The sequence below is a fragment of the Ochotona princeps genome, chromosome 4 (genome assembly GCF_030435755.1).
Source record: "Ochotona princeps isolate mOchPri1 chromosome 4, mOchPri1.hap1, whole genome shotgun sequence".
NCBI lineage: Eukaryota > Metazoa > Chordata > Mammalia > Lagomorpha > Ochotonidae > Ochotona > Ochotona princeps.
This window is the reverse complement of record NC_080835.1, coordinates 91,917,681-91,932,269: the sequence shown is the minus strand read 5'-3', so window position 1 is coordinate 91,932,269 and position 14,589 is coordinate 91,917,681. Positions and strand designations below refer to the sequence as shown.

Genomic DNA, 14,589 nt, shown 5'->3' with positions numbered 1-14,589 from the left:
CTTACAAGGCTAGGATCCCATGTGGGCACTGTTTTGTGTCCTGGCTGTTCCACTTCTTTCCAGCTCCCTGTTTGGGGCCTGGGAAAGCAGTAGAAAACTTCTCAGATCTGTGGGACCCAACATTCGTGTGGGAGACCAGGAAGAAGCTCCTGGCTTCAGACTGGCTCAGCTCTGGTCATTGTGACCATTTGGAGAGTGAACCAGCAGACAGATCTTTCTCTCTGTGTTTCTTCTCTGTGTAAATTTGATCTTCCTTTCCAATTGAAAAACAAAAACATGCGAATGTCCAAACCATGCTTGTGCCCAACACAGTGCCTGCCAAAGAACAGGCTTTCAATAACTGCATGCTCTTTGAATGGCAATATACCATCTAAGTTATAAGAAGGACAGATCCTAACATTTTACTTCCAAGATAACAGAGAAAAATAAAAACCCTGAAAAGCAAAGCTGGGGCTTTTCAGTGACTTGAGTGGATGAACTGGTGACCCCAAGTTCAGCTTCTGCAACAGCCTCGTAGCATCACAAGGAAAACCAACACGACCATGTCAATGCCTAGAAAGACCACTTGTCTATGAGCGCAACAGAAAGGACAAGAACTAAATTAATCAGGAAAACAATTATCTACATACTGGTGAAAGTAGTGTCTTAGGAGCAAAACACCAAAAGGGAATTGCCTTAACCTACAACAGTATAATCAAGATCCACATTAAACATATTCTGAGAAAAATTTAACATTATTTCACTGAAAATGGAAACCCATTTAATAAAATACACACAGGATGAACATAAATAGCTTAAACATTTAATGGAATCTTTTAGGTGAACATTCATGTGACACTGGAAAGCATCAACAGGAAGAGGAAGTTCTGTTTCTGGAGTAGCTGTTATGGTATGATAATGGAATTTGGCTCTTTTAAAATCAACAAATGAGCTTCACAATTGGGTAAAAACTCTTATTAGAAAACCAGTCTACTTCTGTAGAAGCACTGTTGAACTTTCCATCACACAGCTTTGAACCTCAAATTCAGTTATTTGACCTATTTTTTAGACTTCACAGTTTGAAAGTTAACGTAATAAACTGAAATTGCGACTACCATGACATACTAGCATTATGGCATAGTTAAGAAATAAAATGTGGAAAAAGATCAACTGTGCAAATTGTTCAAAAGAATGCCTACTGAGGAGAAAAGCAAACTTCACATCAACCACTTATAGTCCAGTTCAATACACTATAATACACCGACATACATACAGAGGAGAAACAGAATTCAACACATCCACCTGCAACACCTGCATTATGCTTAGGGCTTCCATCCCTTAAACAAGTGTCTCTGAAAGATGAAATATGAAAATCCAATAATTAAGAGCAAGCCCTATGATTTTCCCTCATTTCTTTTGGCTCCTGGATGTTGCCTCCAAGCAAGACCTTGTGATTTACTGACAAAGGCAACATTCTGGAAAATTATTATATAATGAATAATGAAACACTGTGTGGATCAACACCTAAAACAGATCAAGTTCACAAACCACCAAGAAGGCAGCTTCAGATTCAGTTCACAGACAGAAATCCCTCAAATCAAAAATTCACAGAACTTCTATGGGATGGGAGTCAAACCGGAGATACCCCAACACCCAGCGTCTAGAGGCACTGACCTTCACCCAACATGACCTTCCTTTGCTTCCAAAGATGAGCACAGAATTCAAACGCAGACTACAGCCAAAATCAGAAACAAAAACCCCCAGGATCACGGTGGTGCTCGCCCACAGGAAGCTGTATTCCCTATCCAATCAACCGGGAACTTTGGCAGCAACCATTAGTCAAACGTACAGCTCCGAAACAATCCTCTTTTCCTGTGCCTGTCAACTTCATCGGCCCAAGGCAACGTGCGAACACGGACACTTGCCGGGGCCGGCCGGGACGCAGGAGGGCTAGGGAAAGAACAGCTGCATACCAACCTGTCGGTGATAGTCGACTGTGTGCCACTCATTGGGGCCCTTGGCGAGAGGTCCTCCTTTTATCCAACTTGCATTTTACAGTAACACCTCCACCCCACCCCCAGTGCACTGGGATCAGGCCCAACTCCGTACGGAACACAGAAGTCCAACTCAAAACTCCATGCAGTCATCTAGAACATCCGATTGGAAAGGGGTCAAGGAAAGGAGATGCGGGTCGCAGCAAAATAAGTTAGCTCCCGAAACCAACGAACCAAGTCAGCCAGAGAGGCGAGTCCTAGCGCCAGCGATAAATCCTCCAGGACGCACAGGGGAAGAAGTCGCCGAAGCCAGTCCGTGGGAAGGGGACACCCGGTCTCCCTCCCGGGGCCGGGGCGGGATCGGCTCCTCCTCCCGAGTCTCGGGGCCGGGGAACTCCGTCCGCTCCCGCAGGGCCGAGCCCTCTCGTCCCCGCTTCTCTAACTGGGGCTGCCGGTCGCGCGTGGCCGCAGCCTCGGCCGCGTCTCGGGCCGTCCCGCGCCGGGCTCGCGCGGTCCCATGTCCCCCGCGGCCCGGGGACCCCCTGGGCGTCCTCCTCGCCGCCCCCCACCGGGCTCCGGACACCGGGACGAGCTGCGGGGCGCCGGGCGGGGAAGAGGGGACCTCGAAACCTGAGGTGACAGGACCAGGGTCTGTCTCAGCGCCGCGAGCAGCGCCCCATCCCTTGGAGGCCCGGACTCTTCCGCAGTCAGCACGGGCGGCGGCTCCTCCCCGAAGCTCCGGTCATGGGGCGCGGGACGTTTCCCCGTCCGGCCCGCGGCCTGGTGGAAGCCCCGACCCCGGGAGGCGACGAGCGGTGGCGGTGGCGGTGGCGGTGGTGGTGGTGGCGGCGCGGACGCGACTGCCCGCGAACAGCCGGCTCGCCGAGTGCCGGGGACCCCGGCGGGAGCGCGCGTGGAGGGCGGAGGAGGCCGCCGGCCGCGGGGTGAGGGGAGGGAAGCCACCGACAATTGCGGGTGCGCGCGCGGGTTCCGGTTCCGGTTCTGTCTTCCCGGTCGCGTCCAGCGCTGGCTCGCGCTTCCCCTCCCCCGCCGACTTTTTGGTCCTCCTCCCCGCTGACTTCGGGAAGCCGCCTCACCGGGATCCCTCCGCCGCGTCGCGCCCTCCGCCGCGGCCTCCTCTGGGGGAGCGGAAAAATAGTCCCGCGGGGCGCGCTGCCGCCAGGGCCCCGCCGGCTGCCACCCCCGGAGCCCCGCAGGGCGCGAGAGGGTGGCCGTAGGGGTGATGCTTGTCCTGGGTCGGTGTTAGCCAGAGGTGGCCCTCGAGCCCTCCGTAAATTCTGAGGATTTCAGGAAGCGAGGCTCTTCGGAGAATTACCCGCACCCCTAGTCCTAGAAACTTTTATTCCCTGAGGGACTGGAGTCGTTCTCCCTATTTTCCGATCATCTGTGTCAAATGCTTTCGACCGAGGGACGCGAGCTGGGGTTCCGACGCCCAGACAGCGTCCCTCCACCCTGTGATGAAAGTTCTTGGCGTGGGCTGCCCACCTGGGGCACCTGCTGGCCTCCACCCGGATGAGAGGCCGCCGTCCATGAGCCGCGACGAAAGGGGATTTTGGAAGCAGAGCCAGCGTTTCTTTAGGATAAATACGGCATTTAGACTTCGTCTGGCTTGGCAAAAATGTATTATTTACCTGAGAAAAAGTGGTGCTTCCCACAGCGACTTCACGAGCTTGTGGATAGAAGTGGGAACAAAGTATATATCGAGTAAATAGCAATACTGATTCTCTCTGAAAAGTTGTGCTTTTGGGGGGGTCTCTCCCCCCATCATAGTTGGTGGAGAGATGTACACCCACCTAGTTTTATGATTTGAGTAGCTCAGTATGGTGGCAAGTCCTACATGCAGTCTAGTCCTGGATGCTGCCAGCAAGCGTCTGAAGTCGTAGCTATCTATTACTTTTACCCAACTCGGTCAGGCTTAGGAGCTTTAACTGGTACCGGAAGGAGTCTTCAGCCATTTTGTGGAAATCAAGTGGCAAATCGAGTCTAATAAACAGTGGCTGTGAAGAGGGGAAACGATTACCTCTTAACAATGCCGTTTCAAAAGTCATTCCCCACTGCTCATGAAAGAATCATTATCCCTAAATAGACTCATGAGCTCACACTGACGTTAGAACTGGGGTAAAAAAAAAGGGAAAGATAAACAGAGGCCAAAGATGACTCGTTATTGCTTGATTTTTTTTTTATTCGACACAGCCAGCTAATTTTGTAATATTTATTTTTGGAAAGAATACAAGCGGATTAAGATTCCAAGCCACTTTCCTAACTATCAGACCTGGATACATTGCCACCTGCTGGTGCATCCCAGCATGGCAAGTCTAGCTTGATCGGTTTCCCAAGAAGGCTCTTTCCTGTATTTAACGGGAAGTTCCATCCATCTATGTATACCGTGACCCAAATGTAGACCTTATCTCAAGCCTTCAAAATCACTCTTACAAATACCAAATGTTTTCTTTTCCTCTGTACTAATAAGGTTATGGGCCCGGTGCAGTAGCCTAGTGGCTAAAGTCCGCGCCTTGCATGCACCGGGATCCTATGTGGGCGCCAGCAGCCCTGCTCCCCATCCAGCTCCTTGCCTGTGGCCTGGGAAAGCAGTCAAGAACGGCTCAAAGCTTTGGGACCCTGCACCTGTGTGGGAGACCCAGAGGAAGCTCCTGGTTACTGGCTTTGGGTAGGCTCAGTTTCAGCCATTGATCACTTGGGGAATGAATCAATGGAAGAAAGATCTTCCTCTCTGTCTCTCCTCCTCTCTGTAAATCTGACTTTCCAATTAAAAAAAAAATCTTTTTAAAAAAATATGGTGTAAATATCTAATTAATTAAACCCATTGATTGATCAAATCATTGATTTAAAAAAATAACTTCTTTTTTCCTTTCAAGAATGCCTCAACCCTTGGGCTTCAGGGATAAAACAAACTGGGAAATTTTCCTAATTCACCTTCTCTCCCTTGCATACAAAACCTCTTGGCAAGCTGCTTTCAAGATCTTTCCAAACTGCAGCTGACCCAAGGTTCTAGCTGCAGGCAAAGAAGGCATTTTGCTGTGGGAAAACTTCAGAAGATGGCCGGCAAAGGACTGAATTAAGCCAGTGATTTTATTTATCCCAGAACTAAGTTTCCTCTATGATGAAAATCCCTATAATCACCCACAACGCACTAACCATAAAAACAACTCTAAGAGCCTTTTAGAGCTATTGGCTGCCTGACTGTTCCACAGGCTGTATTTACAGAAGGCCTTCAAAAAGGGGGACAGTACTCACTCAGTGTCAACAATGTAGAAGTGACAACATGTACCGGCACTGTTGCATAGCACACTAGCCTTCTGCCTGTGGCACCAACATCCCTTAAGGAGACAGTTCCACTGCTGGAGGCTCCAAGTCCAATCCAGCTCCCTGCTGGTGGTCTGGGAGCACAACAGAGGAGGCCTGAAACCTTTGGCCCCTGCACCCACATGGAAGATCTAGAGGAAGCTCCTGGCTCCTGGCTCCTGGCTTTAGTACAGTCCCGGTAATTGGGTCCATTTGGGGAGTTAACCAGCAGGTGGAAGATCTGTTTTGCCTCTCTGTAATTGTTTCAAATAAAAATATTTTCTAAAGATTTATTTATTTTCATTGGAAAGGCAGATCCACAGAGGGAAAGAAAGTGCTTCCATCCACTAGTTCACTCTCCAAATAACCGCAACGGCTGGACTTGGCCAGTCTGAAGCTTCTGGGTCTCCCACAGGTGTACAGGCTCCCAAAGCATTGGGCCATATTTCACTGCTTTCTTAGGCCACCAGTAGGGAGCTGTATGGGAAGTGAAGCAGCCAGAACACAAATCGGCGCCCATATGGGGTGCTGGCGCTTTTAGCCATTGCACCAGCCCTAATAAAAAATAAAGCTTAATTTAAAAAAAAGTGACAACAGCAACCCAATCTACTAGATCCATTCTTTGGAGTGGCTTCCAATCAGGGTTATTCTAAGCTACATTCCCTTCCACTCTTTCGCTTTACTCATTAAGTATCTACTGGTGTCCAAGGCTGTGTTAGCCATTGAGAATGTTATCTTCAAGACAATCCAAAGAGATGGCAGAGCAAAAAAGAAAGTACATTCTCCTTCTCTGACAATTTTCCGTGTATCTATTGTTACCCACCCCCAAACTAAAAAAAAAAAAAAAAAAGATTGATAATAAACAGAAGATTACAATCATTTCAGAACTTCTAGAAGCCACAAGGCTTTTTTGAAGTTCAATGCAAAAACCACAAGAAGAACATGAAAACAGACTCAGGGTTTATAAAAAGTTCTTTTATTTGTATAAAATTTAGTAAAATCTTATTGAAATATAAAATCCTTCTTGAGCACTATTAGTATTTATTACATAGTAATCCAGATGCAAGTAAGTATTCTGTCAACCTTCCCACATGTTAACTAGCCCTTCACTGACCTAGCATCCTAACTGCTGAGTCGTCTGCATTTTATGTTTTCTTTCTGAGTGGTTTCTTCTTAGTTACTAAATCACAACATTCAGAAAAGCTGAAGGGAGGGATTCTTTTCTCTTTATCAATAATTCAGGTTTCACAATGGTTAAAAAAATAAATAAACCAAATCCATACATTCCCATGAGGGTGCTCTCAGACCATGAAATCTGTAGTCCCTTCATTTCTGAGGGGCAAGGGATAAAAGAAGTGGTACCAGATTAGGCCTATTCATTTGTCTGGTATGGAACAGGTTGCACTGTGCCAAAATTCAAGAGCCAGCTTTTTTTTTTTTTTTTTTTTTTTTTTTTAAGTTTATGGGCCAAGCCACTCTTTTCTACTAAGCTTTTGCTAAAATCAGCATTCCCCTGCATCCTACTTTGACCACAATTTTGTGGGACAGAGCTGCACCGGCCTTTTTAAGAAAGAGTGGTCAGAGGGAGAGAGATAGAGATGTGCTGTCAGCTTGCTTCTGTTTCCAGCAACACCCTTGAAAAGGCTGACAGTGCTTTTAGAAGAACCACTGTTAGCTTGCCTTTAAAGTTGCCGTATGCCTAACAGGGAGGGTTTTCCCCGGCTCTAACCACTCTATTATGTCTGGTTTCTGTGACCAAAGACATCCATTTTCACGACCACACATTAGGTTACTATCACCAGCAACCACAGGATGAACACTTCCTACTGCCCTTCAGCCGTGACTTTGGTACCACCATTTGCTTGCTCTCACACTGAGAAAATGACTTTCCATGGGTTTAAATAGCATGGTAAAACTCAATAAATAATAAGTACATAAATAAACAAGACTTCATTCCCACCTCCCCCCTCCCACCAAGAGCCCCTATCTTAAAAGGTTTCCATCGATAAAAAGTCACACAGCTCTAAGAAACACATAGCCATCATTCACAAAAGGTTTAAAAGGAGGCCAAGGGCAAACAAGGGACCTTGCCTCAAAGATCCGGCAAGTGAATAGCAAAATTAAATAAAAGAATTTAGAAAGTCTTCCTCCTTAAGCCCCTATTCTAAGCTTATATTCTTCTTTCTCCTACATGAAGTTGGAGATAACTGCACTGGCATTTTATTTTATTTTTTTTTTCCCAAAACTGGCCTTGCCAGATTAGGTTGTTCAGAAAGGGGCACCTCCTTAAAAGAAAGAAGAAAGGGCAGTGAGAGTACTAAAAGGGAATGTATCTTACATGGGGAAAAAAGGGGGTGGGGACAGGCAAGGAGAGATGGGGAAATGAGCCACATCACCCTGAGGCCAGTGCACAGATTCAAGTCTTTGGTTTTTGTATGCAGAGCATACAGCAGCGCTGAAACCTGAACTGCCATCCCAAACACAGTGGAATCCGCATGGCAAATCCCGATGGAATTTAGTCATAGCCGCTCATGCCTAGGAGATTAATGCACAAAAGCCCTGAGAACTGGCATCATTTTCCTGGTAGGCAGAACCCGTACAACAGGACTGGGTAAAACCGTCTGCCCACACCTAATTCATCTTACACTGTATGGTTTCTCTGCAGAAAGGGGTTAACAGCAGGCCTGAACTGCTATCCTTGGACAGGCTTGCTCCAAGGCTGGCCCTTGGCCGGCATCTGGGAATTTGATATTGGGAGGGCTCCCACCAGAAACTGATAAGACTGGCTCACTGTGCCTCAACTGTCAGTGCAAATATGGCTTATGCTGAATGTCTTGAAGTTTCCCACAGTGTTAGGCACAGACTGCCCAAATGAGCTGTCCCCAGCCTCATCTGTAACGACCTCCTTGCCTGGTAGACAACACTTCATATAGCTTGTCACAAATCATTGCTGGAGGAATTCAGCCTACCCTGCATGATCCAACTGGGAAAGGATTGTGGCTAGGGCCCTCTGAACTCTGCTTAAGGTGCTTCTTCCCTTGGCTGATTTCTCATTTGTATCCTGCCACTACAAGAAATCAAAGGCTATATTTTTGGCCCTCTGGTGTCCTCCCAGTGAATCGCAGACCTGGGGCCTTCGGAATGTCCATCAGTGAGTAAAAGCAAGGTTCATTAAGTAACACCCAATTATTGCCAGTTTCTTGCCCAACTGCTTATGCAGATCCAACCCAATCCAACCCCTAACACCAGAGATATCTCCTCCTAGGACCCCTTTTGTTTAGAGTCAGCAGAGCAAAATTATATACATTACCACACAGAAGGCGGAGCTAAGTGTTGAAGGAATTACTTCTCAAAGGAACAAGACATAACACTGATCGCTTTTGAGTTCTTTCTAAGCCATCTGAACATGGAGCCATCCAGGGTCAAAAGGACCCACTGGTCACCATAAACTATAGCAAATGCCAGTAGCACTCACCTCACAGTTCTGACTCAACTCTTACTTTCTACACCTGTGCCACTGCAGACCATGATATATTAATACTGGCATATGCTTGAAGACTGACCAAACTGATCAATATATTTTAGCCCTTTTTGGAAACTTAGGTTTGCCATAAGCACAATTACTTAACAGCTACATCTCCAACCATGTGTTCTCAGCTGACTCAGCTCAATCCATCCTGTGTAGTGAGCCTGTTAGTGTGCCCTGAAATGTCCATTATGTTTTCGCAGACACTCCTCACTCCACCTGCTTCTCCAGGCATGGTACTTCTTGATGCTTTTCTTCCATGCAAAGCGCCAGATGCTAAACATAAAACACCATGATACAGCATACATGGCCACTCCCCCAGCCTTCACAAACCACTTGGGAGTGGGTGAGACCAGTTCACAGAAAAGGAGGTGAGCTCCTAGGCCAATCCTCACGCCCGTGAAGAGAGCCACAAAAAGGAAGTCCACCACATCGCCAGTGAAACTGTGGTAGTGCCCTGTTTCACGGAGAAACCAGCGCATCTGCAGCAAGGGGTTGGTGATCTCACTTCCAAAGAGGACAGCATTGACCTCTGTGCCTGACTCCCCAAGCACCAGGGCCATGATGATCCCCAGGATGCTCAGTGTGTGGTGGGCCAGCATCAGGGCACCCTCAGATTGGAAATAGATGCACCAGCCCAGATCGAAGATGAAGTAGCCCAAGGTGAGACAGAGAACATATACTTGGAGAGGTGTATTAGGGGAGCCTGAAATAAAGCAAGACAGAGTACATTGAGTGATGGCAATCTGTCACCTTGGAAAGGGAATGCCACATTGTTATCTTTCAGATCTTACAACATTGCTGAGGAAGACATAACCATGGGCAGACTAAGATCTAAAACAGTAGTCTCACCAAAGCACATGATACTCAGGTCCCAGTAAATGCTGGTCTGATGAATCAGACTGCGATGAGTGATTTGATCATAATGTTCTCTCAATAGTACAACATACATGGAATTACTTAGTCCTTTTAATTAAAATCCTAAGCTTTTTTAAAAAACTAGTTATGGTCTTTTCATAGACTTGAGTCATTCTATCCAGAACATCAAGTCAATTCCTTAGCTTAATTGCGGGTAGGTTATTGAACACTGGTGGCCCTAACTCTGGAAAAAACCCTAAAGCTGGTATATTTTCAGAACATTGGGTGCAAGGATGTGACATGATTTAAGAACTTTAACATAATACATAAAGTTTAAAACTGCCTTCATCCCAGTTTGGAAGTTTTAGGGGAGAAAACATGGAAGCTCGATACAATGTGATTTAAAAAATTCCAAAAAAAATTATAAAGCTTTAAAAAGTATATACTCCAGGAGAGCTTGGGTGGAATTGTGTCCTCACCAAAAGTGCCTATATTGATGTACTAAACTCCAGGACATCTAAATGTGACTGCATTGAGAGAGAACCTTCAAGGAGGCCACTAGGCTATAATGGGGTCTGGGAGTATGATTGATGTCCTTTTAAGAAGATGCTAGCATACACTGCTCCCAGTCCCCCACCACACACATTCACAGGGAAGGCAAAATGTGAAGCTACAAAGAAAACCTGACTATCCCTTGATCTTGGACTTCAGCTTCCAGAACTGAGAAAACAAATCTGTGTGGTTGAAACCACCCAGTCTGTGGTATACTTGTGTGTCAGCCCAAGCCAGTGGATATAAGGTGGAATAATTTCTGTATACAAAAGAAGGAAAAAACTTGTACAACTTAATACAGCTACACAATATATAATGAAGCTAGTGAAATCATTAATCATTGATGGTAAATTCACACAACACAATATTATGTGACAATTAAAAAGGATAGTGAGGATCAATATATGAAAAAGCAATGTCCTTTGGATATGCAATTGAGTAGAAATGATAAAATATGCAGTACAGGGCCTGGTGTGATAGCTTAGTGACTAAATCCTCACCTTGCATGTGCTAGCATCCCATACGGGTGTTGGTTGTGTCCTGGCTGCTACACTTCTCTGCCAGCTTCCTGCTTGTAGCCTGGGAAAGTAGCAGAGGATGACACTCGCATGGGAGATCCGGAAGAAGCTCCTGGCTCTAGGCTTCAGATCAGCTCAGCTCTGGCTGTTGCAGCCACTTGGGGAGTAAACCAATGGATGGAAGATCTTTCTCTCTGCCTTTCCTTCTCCCTGTAAATCTGACTTTCCAAGAAAATAAAAAATAAATCCTTTTTTTAAAAAAAAAAATTATTTGTTTTTATTGCAAAATCAAATATACAGAGAGGAGGAGAGACAGAGAGGAAGATCGTCTGTCCGATGATTCACTCCCCAAGTGACCGCAATGGCTGGAACCAAGCTGATCCAAAGCCAGGAGCCAGGAGCTTTTCTAGGTCTCCCACATGGGTGCAGGGTCCCAAAGCTTTGGGCCATCCTCGACTGCTTTCCCAGGCCACAAGCAGGGAGCTGGATGGGAAGCGGGGCTGCCAGGCTTTAAATTGGCACCCTATGGGATCCCGGGGCATTCAAGATGAGGACTTTAGCCACTAGGCCACTGTGCCAGGCCCGAAAAACAAGTAATATATCTTAAAAAATATTCAGTACAGTTTTATTTGTGTCTGGGGTTGGTGATGGAAAATAATGATATTTGCTTTATGTTCCATATGTTTCTTTTTTAAATTTTTTACTTATCATTTTATTTGAAAGACAGAGAGATGGAGACAGTTATTCCATTCACTGGTTCACTCTCCTCCAGCCTACAATAGCCAGAACTTCCAGGCAGGTACCTGGAAGTCAATCCAGGTCGCTCACATGGGTGGCAGCAAAACAACTATTTGAGCCATACCTGCTGCCTCCCAGGATGTGCTTTAGCAGGAAGTTGGATTGGAAGTGGAGAGGCCAGGGCTTGAACTAGGCACTCCACCAATATAAGATGCAGGTCTTTCAGGTCATGTCCTAGCTAGTAGATTATATGACTTGTATATTTGTATATGGTCTTGTATATTTCTGATTCACTTATAACAAGCAATTTCAAATACATGACACACAGAGTATCAGTGTTAACAATGAAGACTCTAATAGAAACTGTAATGGGAATTATTCTTCCATATTGCACCAGTTGTGTTTTTAGATTCCTCCTTCTAAGACAACCTCCCCCAAATCATCAATCCCTGAAGAAAAAAACCCTAAGGTCCCTTACCTACCTGGGTGAGTAAAAGGCCAAGGACCATCAATGAAGCCAATGTAAGCTGAAAGGCCAATAGAGAGGACTCCATGGGTGAATGTAACCAGCCGGCAGCTCCACTCATAGCTTCGGTGTTTATTCAGGCGGCAGAGAGAAGTATAGAGCGAGAGCCAGCCACACAGGCTGCAGAGCACCTGCAGACACAGAGCTAATGCCATCCTATGACGAAAAGACCAATAGAAGAAAAACAAAGGATGCACCCTAAGAAAGCAGCAGCAGGTTGTTTTTGTGCACATTCTCATACTACTATAGAACAGTACAAAACACTGCCTTTACTCTCAACATGTCTTCCTCACTGACACAGCCAAGAATCTTCTAAGTATAGCTTTGTTTATAACTCCATCTTCCGTAGGGATAACATTCTGGCAACAGGTGAAAGCTTTAAATGGGAACTGAAAATTGCATTCTGAGTTAGTAGGCTAACATCAAGCTTTGATGGGTAAGTGTCAATCATGACTTTCCTACAAGGACTGGCCTTGGACAATAATACTTGGATAAGAAAACACGCATTAGATAATGTCTTCACATTGCAAAAGCAAAATCCCAGTAAGAAGCCCTCATTAGATAATACAATTGCTGTTTTGATCTCTGCTGGAAGACACATGCCATTGGCAGTAAAATGTGGTGTTAAGCTGATACTAAACTCAGCTGAAGTTTGGATTTGGGTCACAGGTTTATCAGTCAAAACTGAAACTTGGGTTAACCTCCATATAGAAGCAAGTTGAAAAGTCCAGACATCTTGGAAGATAGGACGAACACTTCCCAGTCCTATTCAGTTATGAAATCCAGCTAAACTATCGAGCAGGCAAAGCAGTATTTTGAGGCAGCAGAGGGGAGTCTTTGTGGAAATCTAAAAATACCTTTTGAGGCAATTATTGAATAAAAAAAGTGAAAGTGAGAATCCTATACTGGGTGACAAACAGGTTTAGTCAAGAACAACTAGAACTGAATCCATGTAGTCATACAGAACTCAAACTTCAAAATGACTAAGACATGGTTAATCATATTCTTTCACTCTCCCCACTGAAAATGCAAACAAACAAGCAAAGAAAACTCCCGAACAGGTCAGGTATCTGTCTCACGTCAGTAGGAATTTTCTGCATGGCTAGGCTTATTGCTTAACCCCACTCAGGCTAGTGAAACAGTATCTGGATGCCAGCACAGTTCAATACACAAGCCACTCCCAAGAATGCTATCCGGAGAGGGCTCTGTGAAGGTCAAGTTCTGTACAGCTTGCATCTAAAATCAGATTTGCACTGGAGCAAACGGGAGCTGTCCATCATAGACTCAAGTCCCAGACTCTCTGCTCCTACCTAGCAGAATATGGCCAAGTCACTTACACCTCTACAGCCACGGAATTTTTTTTTTCCAAACTAAAAAGCATGAAAGGAAAGGAAAAGGGCAAGAAAGGGAGAAAGACAAAAGGACTGAAGGATTCTGGGTTCCTGTGTAGTTCTGACATGGAGCTGTCATCAATTTCGCAAACGCTTCCAGGCCAGTTTTCCAGAGCAAGGACTAGAAACCTAAAGTCCCCAAAGCGAAAAGCACCATCTTGTCTTACTTGCTTTGCTCTAAAAGGCCGGGGTCACTGGCCCGTAATGCGGATCAGCGTACTGGGATATGCCGATTAGTATTTTTAGAGTCCTCCTCTCTGTATCCTAAGTACCCCAGCCGAACAAGGAGCCCATTTGCAAACACTGAAAGAAAACATCAGACATACATAAAAAGCCAGACACAACTCTGCGACCTTGGGAACTCCCGGTCTGGCGTTCAGCTCTATACTCTTAGCTTTGTAAAAGAAACGGAAATGGCATTTCGGTGGTCCCTGCAGCTTATGGCGCGGTCCAAGGGCCAGGCGACCTCTGAGCAGCGCTGGGCGGGCCCAGCTGGCTCCCAGCCCCCGGGGCAGGCGTGGCTGGCAGAGAGCTGCAGCCTCCCCGCGGGACTGTGATGGGACTGCGGGCCACGCCCAGCCCTGAATCCCTGGGGCCCAGAAGGACCGTTATCCTCGCATCCCGCCGGGCGCTGGGGGCCTGGCGCCAGTAGGCAGCGAGAGGCCTTTCCTCACTTAGGAGGCCAAGCCAGGACATCTGCCCTCCGTCCCCATTCCTGAGCCGGGACCCCTGAAGGCAGCTCCAGAACCCACCCGGGCTCGGAGCATGCATGCTGTTACCTGGCTGAGCGCACGGAGGTGCCTCGGGCCCGGAGGCGGCGGGGATCGCGGCAACAGGAAGCGCACAGCAGGGGGATGAGGACGAGGCTGTGACGGCGGCGGAGGAGGAGCCGGGGGTCTGGGGGCACCTGCTGGCCGGGAGGACGGAGCGCAGAGCCTGGGCAGGCGAGGGAGGTTGGTAAATCCTGTGGCACAGTCCTCAGACGTTGGAGGGGGGTAGGGTGGGGAAGGGAAGGGAGGGGAGGGGATGGCGATCTGACGGTGACATGAGGCCTGCTGGACGATGCTCTTATTTGTTTGTTGACTGTTTATTTAAATCTTTACCCAACTCCTTCCCTATGATGGGACAGCCCCTCCAACAGCTAATCGCTGAGCATCTGCTAAATGCTTGCATCCCTAAGTAC

The 14,589-nt window shown here is 46.8% G+C and overlaps 2 protein-coding genes across 7 annotated transcripts in view; both read right to left on the bottom strand.

Moving 5' to 3' along the window:
- ARHGEF12 (Rho guanine nucleotide exchange factor 12) overlaps nt 1-2,794 on the bottom strand; it is a 153,068-nt gene extending 150,274 nt beyond the window's left edge. For 2 of the 4 annotated variants that reach the window (XM_058664010.1, XM_058664008.1), the window contains exon 1: nt 1,957-2,794. In XM_058664010.1, the coding sequence (XP_058519993.1) occupies nt 1,957-1,988 (32 nt within the window). In that variant the 5' untranslated portion in view covers nt 1,989-2,794. Of the gene's footprint in view, nt 1-1,653; nt 1,889-1,956 lie in introns of those variants that run through there. The other 2 variants (XM_058664007.1, XM_058664009.1) reach the window with 2 other exon arrangements.
- Nucleotides 2,795-7,416: 4,622 nt separating this feature from the next.
- Nucleotides 7,417-14,355, bottom strand: TLCD5 (TLC domain containing 5). 3 transcript variants are annotated; one of them, XM_058662536.1, is made up of 3 exons: nt 14,186-14,355; nt 11,972-12,171; nt 7,417-9,529 (listed from the first exon to the last, which is right to left on the bottom strand). In XM_058662536.1, the coding sequence occupies exons 2-3, from the start codon at nt 12,168-12,170 to the stop codon at nt 8,991-8,993; spliced, it is 738 nt and encodes a 245-aa protein (XP_058518519.1). In that variant the 5' UTR covers nt 12,171; nt 14,186-14,355; the 3' UTR covers nt 7,417-8,990. The 3 variants fall into 3 exon arrangements, with proteins under 3 accessions (XP_058518519.1, XP_004585245.4, XP_058518521.1); XM_004585188.4 differs by lacking the exon at nt 14,186-14,355 and adding an exon at nt 13,574-13,919; XM_058662538.1 differs by lacking the exon at nt 11,972-12,171.
- Between the last annotated feature and the right edge of the window lie 234 nt (nt 14,356-14,589).